The following is a 22,543-nucleotide window of genomic DNA, read 5'->3' as shown; positions in this document are numbered from 1 at the left end:
ACAGATACAGTAGTAGCACAATACCTGAATTGACTTCAATACACTCTGCCTATTATCAAGAGGTCTCAAGTCTTTTGGTATATAAAGTCGAACACTGCTGATTGCTGACAGAAGATGCACCAAAACTGGAACAACCTATTTAAAAGTCAGAGGCAGGTAAAAAGGCACTTTTTAGTCTCAAATTGCAAAATAGCCCTATTATTTTCTGTACAAACTGAACAATAGTAATGGAATCCCACTGTTAGATAGCACATTTTCTAACATGAACTAGAATACAGATATAATGATATAATAATTACAAAGATTCACATGTCATGCTAACCCCCTCTGACAATAAGGCACAATAGGTCGGCTGTTTTATGAGCAACCCTCAGTGTGCCCAACAGATGATTGAGCTCATAATAGGTTGCTTCCCCCTCCTTCCTCCAGCTGGTATCCCAGGGGACTTGGCACCTAAAGCTACCGTATCTCCTCTCCCTACAGTGACTGCAAGGCATCTTCAGACTCACTGCAGCCATTCCTCCTTTAACCTTCTTTTGGTTTTTTGGGTGATGGTGAACAGCGATCACTGAATTAACAGTCAGTGACATCTCTCCAAAGTGCCTAGGCAGCACCCTTGTGGGCCTGGCACTGGCTGGCCAGCCCTTTGGTAAAAGGGTGAAAGGCAAAAAGGATAATGGTAAAAAGCAACTATTCACCCCAAATGTGCATGATTTTTTCTTGCCTGAGTAGTTCCTGCTATCAGAGTGAAGGCCAAACATTGACTCAGCTAGGCTCCAAGTAAGAAGCAGGTTTTTTCCCTACTTTTCCTTCTGTCAGCTTTGAAAAATATTGTCAATAGAAGTAAAGATGAGAATGATCTTTGCTCTCAAAAGGGAGGAGGTGCCTTTCCATCACTTTGCAGCAAGATCTTCAGGGTTTGAGTCCCCCCCCCCACCCACCCCCCGCCCACAAGAAATTCTGGTACATCTAACTTTTCTACCTATTCATGAGGCTCCAGATACTTGGGGAGGTGGGAAGGGTACCCTTCCTCCCTCAGACACTTTGAATGGACTATCACAAACAATGGCACAGGGAAGACTGCCAAAAGTGGCATGGGTTTTGCTGTTCCTGCCAAGTACCTTGCTTGCTGCTTTTCTTTACATTCATGGTAGTTTGGATGAGACAACATTCCATAAGGAAAACAATCCATAGAACAGACCTTGTGTTCTTAGATAAGGTTGCTTTAAAAAACATGCAACCTACAAAAAGCAATCTGGATTTTGACCACGGATAGTTACACATGAGGGGTTGTCATGTAAAGTAAAAGGGGTCATAGTTAGTTTTTAACATGCCACAGTGATGTCATTTTTTCTGCAAAGTACTAAAGCAGTTCTTCCACTGGGAATAAGATTTAATGTTACTTTATGGCTACAGAGCCTACTGTTTATCTTCTCACAGCACAATCTCAAAAATTTATTTTATGCACCCACATTCCTGATTCAAATTTCTGCAATATGCAGAGGAATGTGAATGCATTCACCAACATGTCCAACACATCAGCTAATATGTGATTAGATTCCATAATCAGATTATGGAATGCGTTCCCTGGAGAGGTCTGCCTGGCACCAAGTTTATATTCTTTTTGGTGCCAGGATAAAACTTTTTTATTTAACTGTTATTTTAAAAACTAATTTAAATTTTAATATTTAACAGTCACTTTTATTAACTTATTTAATTTGTATTTTTTGGTTAATTGTTATTTATTAATTAAAAGAAAATGGCAGACTGCAAGAATAAATAATACAATCAGTTTTAGATATTTAGATAAGATAAATCCAAGAAATCTGTCTCAAACAGAAAGCTTTTGGATGGCCCAAATGCATCTTCTAGCAATGCTCTACAACAGACTGTGCCTAGTTTAGGAACAACTGGAGTAGCTTCATTACAGCAAAAAGACTTTTTCTCTTGAACTCCACAGAATTGTCAACTCTACTATTGGAGTAAAGTGAAGGGAAATTGTATGAGGGAGGAAGGGAGGGAGAGAAGGGAACTGTTTCCCTTGCTGAAGGCAACAAGAAAAAGCCCTCCTCACCTGTGTGTCAGGGTGGACAGATGTATGTTGTGGGAATGTGAATGTGTGTGAGTGCATATGCTTTTGATCTAATGCTTCCTGCTTGTCCTACTACTTGTCCTCTGGGGTCTCATTCCCAGAGGAGAGCTCAGCAATGCACTGCAAGGGGAAGAGATGCTGCTCTTTATGTTGCTCACATCAAGAGAAAGGTTTCTGAATGCTGATTTTCCTGTGCTCACTTGACACCTTAACTTGTTGACGGTAACTTATTAGAAGAGCTGCAGGGCAAGCGGGGAGTATTTTTCCACCAAGATTTTGCTTTATGATCTTTAATTAATCTTTAGCAAAACAAGTTGCTTACCTGCATCTCCCCTTTCTCACCAGGTTTTGCTGGCTTTGCAGCCTCAGTTGCAGAATTTTTCAAGCTCTCTTTGCTACAGTGCAAAAGAACTTCAGCAACATATAGTGGATCCAGTTCACCAGAGTTTGGCTGTAGCAGTAGAAAGAAATCAAGGTTTGCAAGTGTAAGAAGCCATTCTTTAATATGAATGAAGGGGAAAGAAAGAAATGCATGACAAGTCAGTCCTGTACCAGAGTCTCCTTCAGCCACAGAATTTTAAAAAACCAACTGATATCAAACTATACAATTCTATATAAAAATGTTATCACTTCTTGTGTATACATGAAAATATTCATGTTCATTTTGATTAAGGCTTATGATGAAGTGGTCCATTGGATCTTGTTTTAAAAAGTCTATGTATGGTCTTATACTCCAAAGAGTAACAGTTAAGAATGTTTGGATTTTCCTTGGATCCATACGCTTGAATCCAACTTTGTCCCTCTGCCAGCAGAATAGAAGCCACTAGCAAAATTGAACTTTACAGTTTTTTCCCCACCCTGTAATCTCCACACACCCCTCAAATATAGTCTGGAGGTTTGGGGGACTCCTACATTCCACAATTATACAGACCACACAGTATATACTCTTTCTCACACCTCTTTGTCAACAAGCAGCCAGCCAACAAGACTGACCGGAGAGGTAACTTGATCCTAATCACTGTCCAGAACCTGGTGCAAGGCATATGTTTTGTTGAATCAAATGGAAACAGTGATTACACAGCTATGAAATTCAACTTATATGTAAGTGGACCATAACAAAGGAAATTTAAGAGAGACATGTTGGACTTTAAAAGAGGTAACTTTTCAGCTATGTGGAGACTAGCATAAAGGAAACTGAAAAAAAAGTCAGGAGAGTCAAATTGGGGGGTTACTGAAAACAACAATAATAGAAACTTAGATAGCAGGTCTACTGCTGCAGATCAGGAAAGGTACCACTAAATCAAGTAAGTAACTAGTACAGTCAAGGAAGGACTTTGAAGCAAGATTTCCTTAAGAAAATGTAAGCTTTGCCCATTTTGGAAAAAAGAAAAGACTAAAAACTTGCACCAAAAACATAGGCAGGCAATAAGGGGGGAAAACTTAGTAATGTATCACTAACCCCCCCACCACAATTAAAAAAAAAAAAGTACATCCACTCTATCCCTCTGTTGTTTATGAGAGGACAGACTGGTACCCACACAATGTCTTCTGCCCAAAGCTGAAACCATCAGTTCTTTGATTTCTTTACACTTGAATTGGGTTTTTGGGCAAAGTCTTCTGTAGAGGTTACCTGAAGGAGCGCTTACATCCATACATGCCCAACCACCCCTTGAAATCTGCGGGAGAGGCCCTTCTCCGGGAACCCTCCGTGAAAGAAATTAGGAGGGTAGGTACTCGGAGGAGGGGTTTCTCTGCCGTGGTGCCCAATCTATGGAATATGCTCCCCAGAGAGGTCCACCTGGCGCCGTCGTTATTTGTTTTTCGGCGCCAGGTGAAGACCTTTTTATTTAAACGTCATTTAAATTGTTAACAATATTTACTTATTTATCTGGCCAGGGTGACTTTTCCTTTCTTTTCTTTTATAACTTCTTTATATCGTTTATATTTATTTATTTTATATTATTAATTTTAATTTTATATTGTTATTTTTGTATTGTATTTTATTGTGTTGTAAGCCACCCTGAGGCTTCGGCAAGGGGCAGCATAGAAATGTTCTAATAATAATAATAATAATAATAATAATAATAATAATAATAAAAATAAAAATAGAGGTAAAGGGCATAGTTATTACTGGGGGATTTATCTGCTTAGCTTCTAGCCCCCTCCTGGCTGTGCGTAACAGATTCAGGTGACAAGTGGGCTCTTTATTTCTACATCGCATGAGAAAATACTATCTTCTGTGGAAATGCATGGCACACTGACTCAGCTCCAAGACCAAGGCTAAGTGAGAGGTAGGGGATATTCTGCCAGGGCCTCCTGCAGCAGCTAAACGGCAGGTTCTCTTAAATACAGCCATAGCCATACAGGGGTGTGTATAGGGGCATGTGCATGCATGTCTCAGTGTCTCACTGCAACCTGTTCTATCCTTCAATAAATCATATAGCTGCTACAATCAATTTCACAGTCCTGTCTGTATTTTCTTAAAACACCAACAATGCTGGACTGCAATGCCAAACTGTCATAGCATACATAGCATAGCATTGTAGCATACAGTTTTCTGGAATACCAACAGAGGGCTACTTTGCAGGACTTAAACCCTGCAAGCTTTCTTAGCCCTAGCCTACCTCCTGTAATATACTTATAATGATGAACTCAATCTACATGAATCCATTCCCAAGGCATTTTTTAAGATGTTTATAAACTGGGGGACAGGGGGAAGCAGACAAATCCTGAATAAGACTGTGAATTCCTGTCTTTGCTGCTATCTTTTGTTTTTTGGCAGACATACTAGTGCCCAAGGCCAGCTACATGCAAGTCCTGGATTTAGATTTTTTTTTTATGAGGCTGCAAGTATTTCCTAAGAAGGACTGTTTAAAAGGAGTATCATGCACAACTGGTGTGTTAACCACTGTGGTGCTAGAAACAGTAAAAGGTGGGCTCAGGATAATTTATCACCAAAATGAAAGAGCAGAATAGTAGCTGCAAATTTGCTTCCCTTCTCAGGTTGTAAAAGTGTTACAGAGTTTGGTATTAATGCATGAGTGAAAGCACAAGAATTTAAGGTGCCTTCCACATACCAATACGGACATCCCAATCAAATGCATGTTTACCAGGGAGCTGAGTTAAGCAGCAAAAACCAGTGTGCATAAGGAGTGCACCTTCCCTTGCAACTTTCATACTTACTTTGAAGTAAGTCCCAACAAATTACTTCTGAGCAAACATGCACAGATCAAGCTTAATGCAGCAGTCATAAATGTATATGGCAATAAAAATGTTATGGGGCAAAATAAAATGCACATATTCATGTAGCTGCATCTTGCAACCTCAACATCTACATTCAATCTTGTCCCTCTCATGCTAACTCCATGGAAATGTAAAAGGCTGCATTCTGGTGTATACTTCCTTAAAAGCAAAAGGGAGTCCTTGTGAATGCAGTGGAAATGACTGAGTGCACATATTGTTAAAACTGGACTTTCACAGCTTACTTAGGAGAAAGCTCCATGGAATGCAACAGACAAAAGTAAACTTATTTTGAATAGAGCCTGCCTTCCAAAACTCTCCCCTAGCAGGCATACAAGCTGTCCCATATAGAAACAGATTATTTTTGTTCCTCACTGGAGCACTACACAATCCTACTCAAATACAACATTGGGCAGGGGTGGTACCAAGGAGAAAAACCAGGTTGCTGCTGCTATAGATGAGTCTTGCTTCACTTGCTCCATCAGCAACCCTAACCTAGAAAGCAAGGGGCAGGCAAACAAATAAAGCTAAAAGCAGAAGAAACTAGGAGGAATGGGTGACATTCCTCTGTTCTCTTCCCCCTTGTTTCATCAGCAGGCTGGAAAACAACTCATAGGTACATTATATATCAAAGTAAACTCTGCAGGGTGCACATCCCAGATGAAAAAGATGGAAAATTACTGATTTTCGTGGTAATCTCCCTTTCAGCGAGAAAGCCTGTCCTACTACTGCCCAATTGCTTTACAAGATAGGCATTCATGTCAGCTAGCAAACCAAAGGCCTAACAAAGCCATGGTGCTGGCTGGGCCTGCCAGAAAGCTGGTCTCACACCCATTCCAGGTCCACATTTTACCATGTGCGCTTCAGCTATTCTCAGCTGAGCATAATGGACCCCGCTCCCCCGCCACGCACACCAGGTTTAGCTCTGCTTAGACCTCACTTGCGTATATTGCAAGAAATTGTAGGGTAGAGATAGGCAGGGCAGGTGTGCACAGCTGGAAGTACTGTTGCCATTCTCAGAACAGAACTACTTTGACATGGTGGAGTCTAGTTACTCTACTGCCTGTTGTTATACAATATAGGGATATAACAAAAGCTCTTTGGCAAAGTACCTAAACTGGGGTACCAGAACAGAAACACCTCATCAAACAGCATGTATTTGGACATTTTCAGCCCACTTCCTTTTGACAAAGGCAAAATGAAAACAGTTTTTGCTCAAAAGGGCATAGCATTTGAAGGAAGACTAGTGGAGATGCTAAAAATTTTACACTGCATAACAAATAGCTCTAAAATTCCCAGATGTAAACAGAAGCTCATGACCTGTTCCACTATTAGGTTACCAAATAATCAAAGTATTTCTTAATAAAAGCAGCTGTGAATAATACTGTCCTATCCTGTACAAAACGTATTTAGAGCAGCTGTTTTAATTTACGTTTATAAAGACCTATGTTTACGTGTGTCATCTGAACTGCATTTGAAAATGCAAACCATATGTTGAAAGGCAGCTTTAAGCCAATATTTGAAAACATGTGCTGTTTACTCAGACTTGGAACAAGCTGACATATGCACAAAATACTCTAATGGCACACTCAGTAACTAATGCCAGATTACATCATCATCATTGCCAATTGCATTCTACAACAGATAGCCAGCTATATCACGCCGAAAGCCCCCAAAGGGAGTCTATTAATCTCTACTGATATTATAGAGTATGAGCTATGTGGACAAAAAGAATTGCATGCAAATTCAAATATTTAGCTCATGTCACTGATAAAGAGAAGCAGAAGTGGGAAATAGCTATTTCTTCATTCACCTGATCTTATACCTCAACTAGTCCCAGCTGTCCCTTTCAGGTCCAAACCTTACAAAAAATAAAAAAGTTAATTTCCCCCTACTCTAACAGAAATGCAACATGATACCAAAATGATTTGGGCATCAAAAAGGTAGGTATAAACCAAAGCAGACACAGGGGAAATTAAACTGCAGAATTGTAATTAAAAAGAACATCCATGTTATTTGATGAAATAGGGACATGAAAAGAAAATAGTTAATACTGGGGTGGGTAGGGAGAACATGAAAAGGAGAAACATACAACATTCCTTCAGCGAATGGCACATTAGGCACCCTCCTCATGGGTGTAATGAAAGGCCTGTTATGCTGTTGGAACAGGTCTTTCTGACAACACAAAAGCAATGCATGAAAGAAGCAAGCCCAAATCTAGAAGAGGTCTTCATTCCTGGAAGCTTTTGAGATCTTATGGTCCATTAGAGTTTGGACCATAGCTAATGAAAACTACACTGTGCTAGCATAAGCAAGCACTACAGCAATTAAGTTTCCCTGGGAAACCTATTGTGCCAGTTAATGATACTGGTATTGCACTAGAATCTGTTTATGTTCGAGCAATGAAATTCACATTTGTGCCAGTGGTGTCTTGGATATTTCCCAATATTATCCTTATTCAGCATATTTCTCTGTAGCACTGTCAGAAGTTTTCCACTGGCATTTGTGCAGGAGGAACAGCACTAATACATATTGTCCTCATGGTCCTTTGGATTCAAGCCATCCTTGAAGAGTTACTATGTCTCAAGGTGCCATAAAAGGTCTCAAACTCAGGTCTGCCACAGAGTATTTGAGTACTGCTATCTCTGGGCAATTACATACTTAGGTAATAAATGAAAATTCTGACTCCCCCAACAAAAAAAAAAATCCATTTCCTGAATATTGACTTTTTAAAACAAAAACAAAAAACAGAGCTCCACAATAAGCAAAGTGTATACATGCCCCTGGCATCTGGGGACAATAGCTGATAATGAAAAAAGGACTCATGAAAAGCCAACCCTTCCTTATATATAAATAGGTCATGTCTAAAAAACAAAACAACCAATAAGGAGTAACTTTTCATACTTGTGAAAGGAAAGGCAATTCCAGCACAGTTTAATTCTACCATTTCTTGGTCAACCCAGATTAAGGGAAACTGTGTAAACGTATTTTCCTTACTCACTGTGGCAGACAGGAGTACAGACAAAATTAAGACTGCAATCCTAAACACACTGAATTAAGTCCTACTGAGTAAGTCCTACTAAACAAAGTGAGACTAATTTATAAATTTACATAGGATTGCACTGCAAAGCCACAAATATAAACTATCAGAGGCCTTAAAGATGATTTTGGAGGCCTTAAAGATAGAGCTGGTCAAGTTTTGGTGACCAGATCTTAGAAATCTGATCAGCACAGGTACTTTTCAATTGCCGATAGCCACACATGAAATTCTACAGTAAATGGATTGTAAGTTGTCTCTAAAGACCAAGTACTAGAAATGTTTCAGAGCAACAACATTCTGCCCAGTGACTTGCCTTCATCAATAATCTATCCAATATTTTACCCAATAGCTAATCAGTATTATTTCCCCTCTTCACACACCATTCAAATGAAGAGAATCAGATTTTAGGAACCAGAAATTTAAGTCTGAAAACACTTTGCTGCCTCAGTGTAAGCCATTTGGCTTTAAGAAGCCAATTTGGAAGTATAAAATTGGTACAACTGTATATTGATTCAGCAAATCCATTTTGACTATCACAGAAACAAAAGGAAGCAAGCAAAGCTGTCACACTGCTAGCGCAAATCGCCAGTAGTATTGCCTTATTAGAAATTACTAGGCAAAGAGAAAAAAATGACAAAAACACTAGTTGAAAACACCCACGACAGTACGTGCTGTGACAGCACTGGATACTGCCCATTAATTAACAACTACATGCCCCGAATTTTAGGTCACAATTGTCCTCAGATCAATGTACTTCAGCATTTACATATCTTGACTGTGAGAACCATGCGCCAATATTTCCATATTTCAGTTATTAAAAGGGCTTCAGGTAAGTGAGTGATTTTTTCATCTTGAATATTTTTAACAGAGCATCTGCATAAGTTTTAAACTTGTACATAATATTTTTATCTATTACATTTTTCATCTGCACACTAGCTGTAAAAGTCTTAACCACTCTTTGACATCATACATCTCAAACACAAAGGTAGGAGAATTGGGGAATGCAGTTTATTGCTATGACTTCATTCCAAAGCACACATACTTCACAGTAAACTCCAGTGAACTCATGTACACATTAAGGCTGCATACCTTAGACATGAAGCTCTGTATAAGAAACCAGACTACCTGCAAACTTGTTTTACAAAGTGAGCATCTCAGTAGGAACTACAGCATAGCTTTAAATTATCACTATTTATGTAAAATGTATATTTATTGAAGAAAGCCACTGGATATTATTTTACCTTAACATTGGACTTCTTAGAGAAATTCACCACAACTCCCCAGCCAAAGTCATCATCTTCATTTTTTACCTAAGGAGTAGAAAAAAGTTTGAATAGAAAGCTGCATTCGAAGCAATATTTACATTTTGGCTTCAAGGAAATCAGAGAACTATAGCTAAATGAAAAGTTACTGTCATAAAAGAGAAGTACTGCAAAATATCACTAAATTTGAAAAGAGTATTGGTATTTATTTTATCCTCATCAAGGGAAGCTAAAATTCATATTGGTCTGATCAAAATATACAGGTCAGTCAATAAAAAAAACCTAACTGATCACTTCTGTTAAGATGCTTATATTATAAAATTAATCATTATTAAACTTCACAGGTATATAAGGAAATGGCAGTCAAATATGCTGGTCATTCACTGTAAAACATACCACACTGATCTATTGTGTAGGGCATTGTCAAACTTTACAGGAAAGCAGTCAGTCCCAAAAAGAATACTCTGAAGCTGGGCATATGCAAAAGTAGAAAAGGCCAACTTAGAAAGTACTGTGGAGTTTCTTAAAATTATTTTAAAGGAAAAAGACAAGCTATACTAAATTATTACTTCTAAATAGCTATGTGTTAAACAGCCCAAAACAAACAGATAAAGCAAGCATTCTACATAAAACTCTCTGAAACATAATGTTAACTAAGCATACTTTATATTATTAACAAGGAAAAAACACTATATAAAACTGGAAAACAGCAAGAAAACACAAATAAATACATTAGAAACAGTTCAAGCACAGAACCTTGCAAACATTGGGCACTATCCAATATGACTTTACCTCCAACATAAACGATGTTGCACTGGCAAGGCTACGTCTACTTTAGTGCCAACAGCATTTGCTGACATTATCGTCTCCCTGGAAAATCCACTGCACCAGTAAATGCTACTAGCATTGTGGTAGAGAGAGTTTCCTTCAGTGGAACTGCATAGTGCCTGAGACTGAGACTTCGAAGTATCTCTCTTCCTCTAAAGATATTCCCCTCTATTGATGGAAAAGTATGTTTCTGGATGTTTGCTACATTTTTATGATGAAGTATTTTTAAAGGCTGTATTTTTTAATGTTCATTTGCTGGGTTACCTAACATTTTTTTGTTGTTTTTAATATATATAACTTTGTATCCCAACTTAGTCATGCTGTTAGACCCACTAACTAACTTACTTAGACTCATAACTAACTTACGTCTAATTTATTTCAATGCATTTGTTCTAACTATATCTGTCTGGATCCAACCCATTCATTGGATTTCGTCAAGTATAAGTTAAAACCTGTAGGGCAGAACAAACAACACATAGAAGAATGCAATTCTAAAAAACTTTTGTTATGTCAGAACCTGGATAACTACAACTTACTTTTACTAATCTTCCTGGTTGTAAAAACGGCAAGCAGTACTTTGGCTTGTGAATGTACTCTTCTATTTCTTTGCCCAGTTTAGCAAGTTGTTGTCTGATTTTATAGTAGATGACCACATTTTCCTCATTTGGAATTTCAATCTCATTGTACTGCTGTTCCAACTTAGTTACCTCTGCAAACAAATATTGCAAAATTAAAGTGATGATATCAAGAGTATTACAGCAAATTATGGACACAATTCATCCTAACCATGTGCAGAGAAATTGCCACTGGGTTTCAAAGAGCCTTGTTTCCCTTCGCTTGTCCTTCTTGCCTTCAGTAGTGGCATTTAGTGTATCCAGGTGTTACACAGAATAATCTAGTGCAAGGCCAGTGTGAGAATAGAGCAGGGATTTTTAATGGGCTATGCAGATGCCTCTAGGTGTTGTGTCCATGCAAGGAAGGATAACAACATTCTTGTAAAACATTGGCTATTCACTTCCAAGGGCCTCTCCACAGTGCAGTTTAACTGTACACTCAAGATATGCTATATTTATCTTTTACACTTTGACAGTTTGAAAGTGCTGAAAGCACATGCATCAAATAGGTGTTCTTGCCAGGTAAGCTGAACTTTGCAGCAGTAAATTTAAGAAGTTAAATCCTATAGTTTCTACAGTGAAACTACCACTCACAGAATCTAGCAAAAAAGTTTTGGCAGGTCCACTTTGCTGAAAAAGGGATCTCTCCCTGCTCCCAGCAACTCGTCCTGCCAGTTGACTTGTGCTCCTTGAATGGCAGCCCCATTCCAAGCCAGCTACATGGCAAATAATAACTGAAAGTGAGAATATTTTCAAAATCAGCTTGTGATTTGGCATGGGGGGAGGTGTCTGTCAATTCAAGTAAAGGAAGGAAAAAACCTACTAGGCACGTCCAAGTACTTTGAATCTCAATCTAATTAGTAAGTTCTCATCAACAAATTAACAGGCTCTCTAGAGAGTATTGTGCCAATTAGCCTTTGAAATATATATAATATTAGATGTATTATGCCAAAAAATTAGGCATTTCATGTAACTTACTTTCAACTACTCCTGGAATAGCTCTGTAATGCTGGAACTGGTAAAAAGACTTTTCTAACATGTATTCTGGATTAATTTCTTCTACACGCAGCAAATTCAATACCATATTGTATGTCAAATGGAAAGCACTGTTTAGAGGGTCAGCAGATCCCTAAAATACAAAAGCAAAACAACATGAAGGATTAAAGGTTGATCCTGGAGATCCAGAGGCCTGCTATTTACTCCCACAGTTTATAATGCATTGTATCCACTGCTGGTCATCCACTAGCAGTATGACCCTGATGTTCTCTCCAAATACACTCTTCTGAGAGACCTTCCAAGCAGATCAGGGCACAGACAGAGTCAGGGGAAGGAAAATAATTCTGCATCAAGGGAAGTCCATTCAAGTTGCACTGGCTCCAATTCAAGGTATGATTTGCTCAAATACATTCAAGTTTAATGAGAACATTGTAAAGTGTTCTAGGATGTCATCGTAAGTTAGGCTGAACAGAAAGACTGTTGAAAATGCTCGTTGCTAAGCTTTCCACAACAAGCACTCCCCCAGCCACTACCAAAAGAAGAGACCTATATGCCAAGCAAAGTTAGTGCTTATAACCACTGTGTACCTCTCACTGAAATTTTAAGAAATTAAGTTTAAGTTTCCAAAACAAACCAGTAGGAAGCAACACATTTTTATTTTTCAACCTTTTTTGTGAGGAACATAGAAACCCAGGACTTGCATGGTCTTTCTCCTCTTCATTTCATTTGAACACCACTGGGAGGTACATAGTTTAGAGTCAGTGACCTACCTGAACTCATAGTCTGAAGAGGACAGGAGCAGAAAAACCCAAGACTCAATTAAACATACTCAAGGATTCCCAGTATACCACCCAAAGAGGGGACCCAAATAAAGTTTCTGTGAGCATCTGAATTTTTCCAACTTATTAAAATTACAGACATTTGTATGAAAAGCATATATCATTTTAGCAATGCTACCCTGTCTCCAACATAACTGCATGAAACATTCAAATTGCAAAAAGAGTTCCTTTTATTGGGCAGCATAAACATTTAGCTTCGTAGAGCAGATTTTTCTGCAAAACTCTTCATTTCTGACAGTTCAAAACACATTCCAACTATCAAAATCATACAAAGTAACATCCTTTTTCTAACCCTAACCCTACCCTGGTGCACACCCATAAAGCTAATATAGGGCTCAAGTTCCGTTGAAAGTAATGTGATTTTGAAAAAGCCTTCCTAGAGCTGCTTTTTCTGCACAGCTCTTCATTTCTGCCCATTCTGAAAACATTCCAAGCATCAAGAACATGCCAGGACACCTCCTTTTTCTAACCCTAACCCTACCCTGGTGCACACCCATAACCCTAAAAAAAGGGTAAAGTTACATTGAAAGTAATGCAATTTTGAAAAGCCTTCCTAGAACTACTTTTTCTGCACAGCTCTTCATTTCTGCCCATTCTGAACACATTCCAATAATCGGAATAATGCCAGGACACCTCCTTTTCTTAACCCTAACCCTACGCTGGTGCACACCCCTAACCCTAATATAGAGCTAAAGTTCCACTGAAAGGAATGCAATTTTTAAAAGCCTTCCTCGAGCAGCTTTTTCTGCACAGCTCTTCATTTCTGCTCATTCTAAACACATTCCAACCATCAAAATCATGCCAGGAAACCATGTTTTTCTAACCCTAACCTTAGACTGGTGTATATTCCTAATCCTAATATAGCGTTCCATTAATCCTAATATAGGATTTTGAAAAAGCCTTTTTTTATTATCTTTTTTTGCACTGCTCTTCATTTCTCCCTGTCCTAAACACATTCCAACTGTCAAACTCACGCCAGGAGATCTCGTTTTTCTAACCCTTACCAAGTGATGGCAAACGTTTTAGAGACTGAGTGCCCAATCTGCAACCCAGTACCCACTAATTTATCACAAAGTACCAGCACTGAAATAAAACCAAAAACATAGGTTTTAGTTGAGGAAAAAAAACTCATGACCAGTCCAAGCAAAATGTGTGTGTGTGTGTGTGTGTGTGTGTGTGTTCTTGACAGTCCAATGACCGGCCATGCGAAAGTTGGGACGTATCGCAGCTAATGAGTCGTGGGTTGTGACATCATCTCCTGGCACCAGTACTCCTTTCCAAGCAGATGCATGGCCTTTATGTTCCCTGTTATCCGATGCTCAGATGCTGGGGCGATGCACGGGCGACTTGACTTGCATGCCGACAGAGTGCTCTGCGTGCCTGCTGTGGCAAGCGTGCCATAGGTTGGCCACCCCTGTCTTACAGCATGCAACCCTAACTTTCTCCCCAACTAGTTATCAGATGAGGAAACTGAGTGTTTTAGAGGATTGTAATTTAATGTCTAGGTGCACTCTGCCGCAATTTGCAAAACACACCCAAAATACTGTGCAGCTCCATTGCAGAAAAGCTTGCTCCAGCCTGCATTTTGCAGTATCCTGTTCTTTCTAGCAATTGCTGGGTTGAAGCCTGCTGCATTCGGGTTGGCTGCCTCACACTGCTTTTTTCCTTGGCCTTTTTTTTCTGTCTTCTTGCTGCCTTCCTGATGTTTGGCCACAACTTCAGAATTTGGCAGTGGGGCATCATGCATGTCAGCTGCAGAAGCAGCAACTGCACAGACAACCATGCTGGATGCTCTGGGTCTGATTGTTACTGGAGCAGCACTCAGAAATGGCAGTATTTCTGTGTCATCCAAGGAGCCAGCTGTCTCCTCCTATGAAGGTTTTTATTTATTTATTTAGGATATTTCTAGGCTGTCCATCGCTTTTGGCCCTGGACAGCTTACAATAAAATTTATAAATAAAATTAAAATATCCCAAACAATAATAAATTAGATAAGGCAACAAGGTTGCCTTACACCTTGATGAACATGCTGACTGTGTGTAGGCATCAACATCAGGGCAATCACCCTGAAAAGTCTATGTCTCCTCCGCTTTCCTCCACTCTCATCTTGCTCCTGACAATCCTCAGGTCTCAGAAAGCCCCACTGTCCTTTATTGCCTGCCCCCAGACACACACAGCTGCAGTCTGACACAACAGCCTGCTAGAAAACAGATGCCCAGACAGAAAACTTCGGGAAAGTCTACCCAGCAGGATGGGCTCCCTCTGGTTGTGGCATGGGTGCCCATGCCTTCCTTGAGCCTGGGTACAGGGGGTAAGGATCCCCTTGGCAGCATGTGCAAGTCCCACGCACGAGGAGGTAAGGATACATGTACAGGAAGGGAGTGGGGATAGGGGGCGGTGTGGGCAGCAATGGCTGAACATCGGCACAAGGTGCAGCAGCACAAGGGGCGTGCCACTGTAGTGATACTTGAGAGCAACAGTGCTACTCTAGTGAGTAGGCAGCTGCTTTTCATAGCAGCAGCAAACAAAAAACAGGCAGATGACTGAGGCAACACCCAAAGGAGCATCTGGGCCAATGAGAGAGGCAGGGAGAACCAGTGCATACTGGGAGCTAGAGGTGCTCATGGAACACTGGCCACATTTGGAAGCAAGATGGAAAAGCATGGAAACCATGTGTGCATGGAAACCAAGTGCCTGTCTGAACCCAGGATACAAGGTGAGACACTATGTTGCAGTTACTGCATGGCATGGCCTAGTCTGAACACATCCACTAAGTTTACCCCAGGTTTCCTTGGTACAGTGTGGAAGCCACCATTCTAGACCATAATCCTCAGCCAGCATGGCTAATAAGAGCTATAACCCAACCCAGCTGCTAAGAATGATTAGTCTACAAAGTTTAACATTCAAATAAACTCATAACTAGCTCCAGAAGCCCAGTGGAACTTTTTCAACAGTAGCATTCCATAGCTGTTTAGCAAGCCATTTTCAACACAGAAGAGTTTCAACAGCAGTATGTGCTGTAGCATTAGACTCCACTGGTTAGAAATGCCCTCTTCTCACAATTAAAGTAGCAGTTTGAATCCTAGCCAGTATGTTTTGCTTAGGTGTAAGCTATTCAGACAGGAAAGTGACACATTCCTATCACTGTCATAACTTTTACACCACCCATTCAGTCAGCTGCCTTTTAAAGTACAAAAAATCTGCACATGAATGTTTTGCTTCTGCCAAAAGCTGCCATTACAACAACTTGATATCCATGGTGATCTTGCAAACTGGGACAATGTTGTCCATGAGTATTACTCCCATATTGGATGTAGGAGGGAGGCTGAGAGATAAAGGCTTACAGCAACCCTGGGATGTTGTCTGTGGTAAATATTCCACACTCTCAACTGAGGTTAGGTTACAATCATCTTTGTACTTCAGATGTGAAGTACTTTGTACTTCAGATGTGTGATAAGAGTGTTGTAAAACTTTTTCTAATAAAACTTTTACAACCTGTCATCTCTGCACTTTATTAATCTTAGAAAATTTTCACAGCTATAGGTCTCTACTGCTACAACAACATATACAAATGCTATTAAATGCAGATAATCAGATTACATGCATAGAGGCAACAGACAATTACACAGGATATACAGATATGGCAGTGATTTCATGGAAGACCTGTGATGGAAATTTTCCAGGGGAACTGTAACTTTCCTAGCTGGAACCATGCACAGGATCTATGTGAAGCAAAGTTTCATGCAACTGTTGCCCATTTTTTAAACTGGCTTTGCCTACTTTCCCTTTTGTATCAGTGAATTCCTTACATCTCTACTGAAGGAAAGCTCCTAAATGTTCTCCATTCTCAGAAACAGGGGAAGAGGAATAAAGTTGCCTCTCATTCTCCTGGTCCAGGAGAGGGTAAAGCTTGGCTTTACAATTGTGTTGACTCAATTCATACAGAAATGGTGGGCATGGAAGGTGGACCAAACCAGAATGGGAAACTGCTGAGAGGCACCTGATAAGGCCTGATTAGGCATGCAAACCCTTCCATCCCATGGTGGAAATGCATGTGTGACAAAACAAATGGCACTCTTTAAATTTCTAGCCCAGTTTTTAAGGAACAGGCACATCAACAGAAAACCACAGACATGTGTCTCTTTCTGGTAGAGCAAATCTGAGGCTCCAGAAAGTACTGTTTATTTCCTGATATTTATAACCAGGTTCCACCAGGGCTAGGCAACCTGTGGCCCTCCACAAATTGTGTGTCTAAAATTCACATCACCCTGATCACTAGTCATGTTAGCTAGGGCTGACAGGAGTTGGATTCCTACAAGTGAAGGACCACAGATGTAATTAGCTAAACTCTTATATTACATTATAAAAACATTTCCTTCAACTTTCTATAGTTCTTTCATATCTTTAGCTAATTTGCCTGTGCTGTTCAATACTGGCAACTGCATTTCCTTTTGTTCTTAAATGAACATGTATTCATTTTATTAAGTGACCTCCATTTGGGTACTTGTCTATACAGAGTATACAGAACTCAACAGAGCATACAGAACAAGTTATGAGCATCCCCATCTAAGAACAAAGTTTTCAGCATGTTTATGTGGAAGTACATTCTACTGAGACCCAACAGCATGTACTTGTTCAGTAACTATCTAGTTTATTCCATTTCAAAATACGAACTTATCATTTCACTTTTAATTGGTCTCACTCTAGAGAAAATGAGCAATGGTCTGTTTGTTTTAGGTTGCTTAATCAATAGGTATGTTCACATGTAACTCCAAACCATGGCATGGCACTACAAGAATCAGCCCTAAGGCTGTGTCCAAGCATCATCTATCAATTTATACCAGTAAAATAGCCCTTAACCTTTATGTATGTACTTACTTTAATTTTTATATACTGCCTCAGTTCCCATAGGCTCTGGGCAGCTTACAAGCGATGCTTCATGGGGTCTCTGAATGGACCTCCATAGGAGGTTAGGATTGTTGTTGTTTAGTCGCAAAGTTGCATCTGACTCTTTGTGACCCCATGGACAACATTCCTCTAGGCTCTCCTGTCCTCCATCATCCCATGGAGTCTACCTAACCCCACACCCACCGCCCCAGTGACCTCATCCAGCTACCTCAACCTCTGCCATTCCCTTCTCCTTTTGCATTCAATTGTTCCCATCATCAGGGTCCTCTCCAATGAGTTCTTCTTCTCCTTAGGTAGCTCAAAGTATTTGAGCTTCATGATGTCAGGATGCTGAGGCCTTAATTATTTGCTTTTGGGTTGTGTTCAAACTCCCAGACCAGGAAAATCCATGGTTTGCAAGCAGAAAAGGAAATACAAGGCTCACTCCAGTAGGTCAAAATTATACATGAACCAACCCGCAATCTTAATTGAGTAAGTTAGAATGAAATAAAATTTCTTCAGTGAACTAAGCACTACTTTTTCTGCCCTATGTTCAGTAACAATATATTCTACAGGAACAGTAGAAAACCCATTGCCCTCCACATGTTTTGGCCATTTCCCCAAATTCCAGGATCACTGGCTGTCCTGGCTTGCACTTTTAGAAATAGTCCCCAAAGGTGGAAGGCATCAGATTGTCAACTGTGTTGCACAGCAAACAGTCTTAACAATAGAATAAAAACTTCCATGCCTAAAAGTACCACAAAAAGCAATTACTTTTGCTACTGACTGATCATACAATATAGACAAAAAACTATTTTGTCTCTTAACAAGAACTCTCCCAAAATAAGAAAATACAACCACATCAAAATGCCATTCAATGAGAAGACTGCATCTGAACTCTAAGTCAATATTTGAGATGATGACTATTTGGTTTGTATTATTAAATAATTATTCCACCATTTCAAAACACCATCTTCATAATTTGATACATACACAACAGAAAGGAAAGGATCTGTAAAAATGCAATTTGCATGCTGCAAAAGAACAAAACTCAGTTCTCAGATCAGGTAACACACACAAAGTATGCAGAGCTGGCATTTTCTCACCAGAACAAGAAGCTTCAACCTTAACTGACTTTTTACCCTTTAAACTGGAGGAAAAGATAAGCAAAATAGAAACAAGGCAAAGCCACAAAACAAACAAAATTTAAGAACACAAAAGATTAAAAACAAATCAACCAAGAACAGCCTGCTAGATAAGACTAACTTCTGTACCTATTATCTGGTCAGGGAGACTTCTTTTATATTGTTATTTATTTTATATTGTTATTTTATATTGATACTATTGTAATTTTTATTATGTTGTAAGCCGCCTCGAGGCTTCGGCGAATGGGGCAGCATATAAATGTTTTAATAAATAAATAAATAAATAAATCATTAAAGTGTCCACAACAAAATGGCCACTTCAGAACACCTCTTGACTTAAAAAAAAAACCCTTAAATTTATTTTGGATTACACGTATGTTGAATGCGCAACAAAATCCTTAAGAAATAAAGCTACTCCTATGTGGAGAACAGAAAGGATATGTCCCTGATTGGCAAGTCCTGTCTAGTAGGAATAAACTGAATTGATCGAGTGCTAAGGAGCCAGCAATATTAGCTTCACCCCCCTACATTCCTCAAGTGGGCAGACACAGGCAATTCCTCTTCCCTGTTGGGATCAGCATTGGAGGCTTAAACAGAGTTTTCCACTAATGTTCTTCAGCTGCTCATTCTAATGTCTGGTGTCATGCGTAGCAATGATTGAGGTTTTTCCTTTGAACAGTACTTTTAAATGAATCAATTTGATTCTCACTTCCCAGATCAATTTTATATCATTTCACATCACCTTTTGCAACTCAGATCACATACCAGGTGGCTTTCTGATGGCTTAGTAGCTATGGTAGATCCTGTGGTGGCCTTGGGGCCACCAGCTGTCTATCTCTAAAGCAATATAGATGCAATTAAACATGCATAAACAAAGCCACATGAACAATTAAGTTTCTAAAACAAGCAAGACTCAAATCCAGGGCTTGAAAATGGGCTTTATTTGCTGAGTGCATCTTGTGTCAGATCAAAAAGTGAAGACAGCTTGTTTCTCCTCCCTCTCACACTTCTACTTGCTGCTATGGCCTTCATGGCTAAAATAAACATTTAGCTAACACTTTAACATCCTTTCCTTCTGATTTTTTAAAAAATTGAGTGGCACTCAGCTGAGTCAGTAAAGGGAAACCAATCCATAAAATACTTCATTATGACCAATTTGGCAAGGAAGAAGAAATTCCCAAGAACCTTGGTTTTGGCAATAAAACTATCTGGCACCTGCAGAGTGGGCAAAGAAAAAGGGAAAATATTAATAGCTCAATGTTTTCCAGAGATGGAAAAGCAAAGGCAGGGTCCAAGGTTTCTATCTAGGCTACATACTATATGACAGGTGTAGTCTAATGGCTCTGTTGCATGGCCTAAGTTTTATTTCTTCATTGGAATATCCCCAAGGTCCACTGCTGTGATTTAAATGTACAAAGGAAGAGTGAATGCCTGGAATCTCTGAACCATTGAGCATAGCTAATCTGTGTTACGGGTTCACAAGTACACACACTGTCAAAAACAAGTGCCTCACTGGATAAGATGCCAAGTGGGAAGGTTTCCAGGAAGGGGGCTCAGGAAAACAAAGACCATTTGTGGATTCTCTCCCCCTTCCCCCATAGGACCTTCTACCATCGATCACCATATGAAAGGGATTCCAGCAGAGAGGCAGAAAGAAACACAAGGAGCATATCAGGATCCATACCCAGCTGGACTGTCCCTTCCTTCCTACACTGGTCCTTCTACCAACTGCCTTGTGAGATGGACTCCTTAAATTGGATTATGAACACATTTTGCAGTGTTGTTATTAATGTCTTGCTCTGTTGCATCTTTATTCATGCCTCTTAAACCGCCTTGATTGGATTTCTACAATTTGTAGCAATCCCTAACATACATGGGTCTGTTATCAGCCCAAACCATGAAAGCATGCCATACCCTTGACTTGGTTGTTGAAATGAGTGATCTGAAAATGGAGGGGAGTGGTAAAGGGGTCCATGTAAATGGTGAGCCTATTTGCTAGTCAGATTTGAAGTCATAGCATTACTTCCCTCTTGCAGGGGTGGGAGAATAGCCTGCCCCAGGAGATGCAATCCAATGGATTTCTGAATGTTCTACATTTTCCAAAAGAATGTGCCAGGTGGTCCAGCTGAGGAACTATGGAACAGTGAGATGTAGAGGGCCACCATCTTCACTGCACCCAAGTGTCCTTTCTGGTGCTGTACAGCCAATTCTGTTCCTTGGTATACTGTGGAGCTGTGATCAATGAAACAGGATGAAAGTTGCCTAGAATGCAAATTGCATAAACCTCAAAATATAACGGTGGCTGTTGCACTACAGTACAGGCAGTAAAGAAGGTTTACTACTTTACAGTGTAGTAATGGAATCGCTCAGATTCGTCACGAGCTGGACTGGAATTGGTGCCTGGATCTTGGAGGTCATTAACGCCTCTCTGAGGGACAACCGGGTGCCTGCTCCTTTAAAGGAGGCGGTAATCAGGCCTGTCCTAAAGAAGGCATCCCGGGATCCAGAGATGGCCACCAATTATAGACCGGTGGCCAACATCCCGTTTTTGGACAAGGTGTTGGAACGGGTGGTGGCGGGACAACTCCAAGCACTCTTGGATGAAACTGATCATCTGGACCCATTTCTGTCCAGCTTCAGATCCGGGTATGGTACTGAATCTGCCTTGGTTGCCCTGTATGATGACCTGTGCAGGGAGAGAGACAGGGGGAGTGCATCCCTGTTGGTCCTCCTGGACCTCTCAGCGGCTTTCAATACCATTGACCATGGTATCCTTCTGGATAGGCTGGAGGGACTGGGAGTAAGAGGCACTGCTTGGCAGTGGTTCCGTTCCTACCTTGACAGCTGATTCCAGAAGGTGGTCCTGGGGGACTATGGCTCTGTGCCATGGCAGTTATGCCATGGAGTACCGTAGGGTTCCATTTTGTCCCCCTTGCTATTTAATATCTACATGAAACCGCTGGGAGAGGTCATCAGGAGGTGTGGGCTGCGGAGTCATCAGTATGCTGATGATACCCAGCTCTATCTCTCTTTTTCAACCAATCCAGGTGAGGCAGTAGCTGTACTGAATCGGTGCCTGGCCAAGGTAATGGACTGGATGAGGGCCAATAAACTGAAATTCAATCCAGACAAGACAGAGGTCCTGTTGCTGGGTGGATCGAGCTCCTGGGTAGGTGACTTGGACCTTGCCCTGGATGGGGTTGCACTCCCTCTAAAGGCCAGGGTCCACAGCTTGGGAGTGCTCCTCGACCCAGAGCTTTCCTTGGAAGCTCAAGTGACTGTGGTGGTGAGGAGCGCTTTCCTTCAGCTTCGGTTAATCCATCAGCTGCGTCCCTACCTGGAGGACGATTGCCTAGCAACAGTGACACATGCAATGGTTACTTCCCCACGCTCTACGTGGGGCTGCCCTTGAAGACAGTCCAGATACTTCAGATGGTGCAAAATAGAGCAGCCAGGTTGTTGACGGGGACTGGGCGTTATTCTCACATAACCCCAGTCCTCTATCAGCTTCACTGGCTTCCCATCGAAGTCCGGGCTCAATTCAAGGTGCTGGTTATTACCTATAAAGCCCTTAACGGCTTGGGACCTGGATACCTAAAG

General features: G+C 40.5%; 1 protein-coding gene across 1 annotated transcript in view; it reads right to left on the bottom strand.

The window, feature by feature from the left end:
* The window catches only part of MTREX (Mtr4 exosome RNA helicase), a 53,034-nt gene that overhangs the window by 11,133 nt on the left and 19,358 nt on the right, over positions 1-22,543 (bottom strand). The window contains exons 11-15 of the mRNA XM_044446118.1: positions 12,055-12,205; positions 10,999-11,171; positions 9,614-9,682; positions 2,415-2,543; positions 25-135 (exon numbers count right to left, since the gene is read on the bottom strand). Coding sequence (XP_044302053.1) covers positions 25-135; positions 2,415-2,543; positions 9,614-9,682; positions 10,999-11,171; positions 12,055-12,205 — 633 coding nt within the window. The remainder of the gene's footprint in view (positions 1-24; positions 136-2,414; positions 2,544-9,613; positions 9,683-10,998; positions 11,172-12,054; positions 12,206-22,543) is intronic.

This window comes from Varanus komodoensis, unplaced genomic scaffold, assembly GCF_004798865.1.
Source record: "Varanus komodoensis strain SLA01 unplaced genomic scaffold, ASM479886v1 scaffold5, whole genome shotgun sequence".
In the NCBI taxonomy this organism is placed as follows: domain Eukaryota; kingdom Metazoa; phylum Chordata; class Lepidosauria; order Squamata; family Varanidae; genus Varanus; species Varanus komodoensis.
The sequence above is the reverse complement of the archived record's forward strand: the minus strand, read 5'-3'. Positions and strand labels throughout refer to the sequence as shown.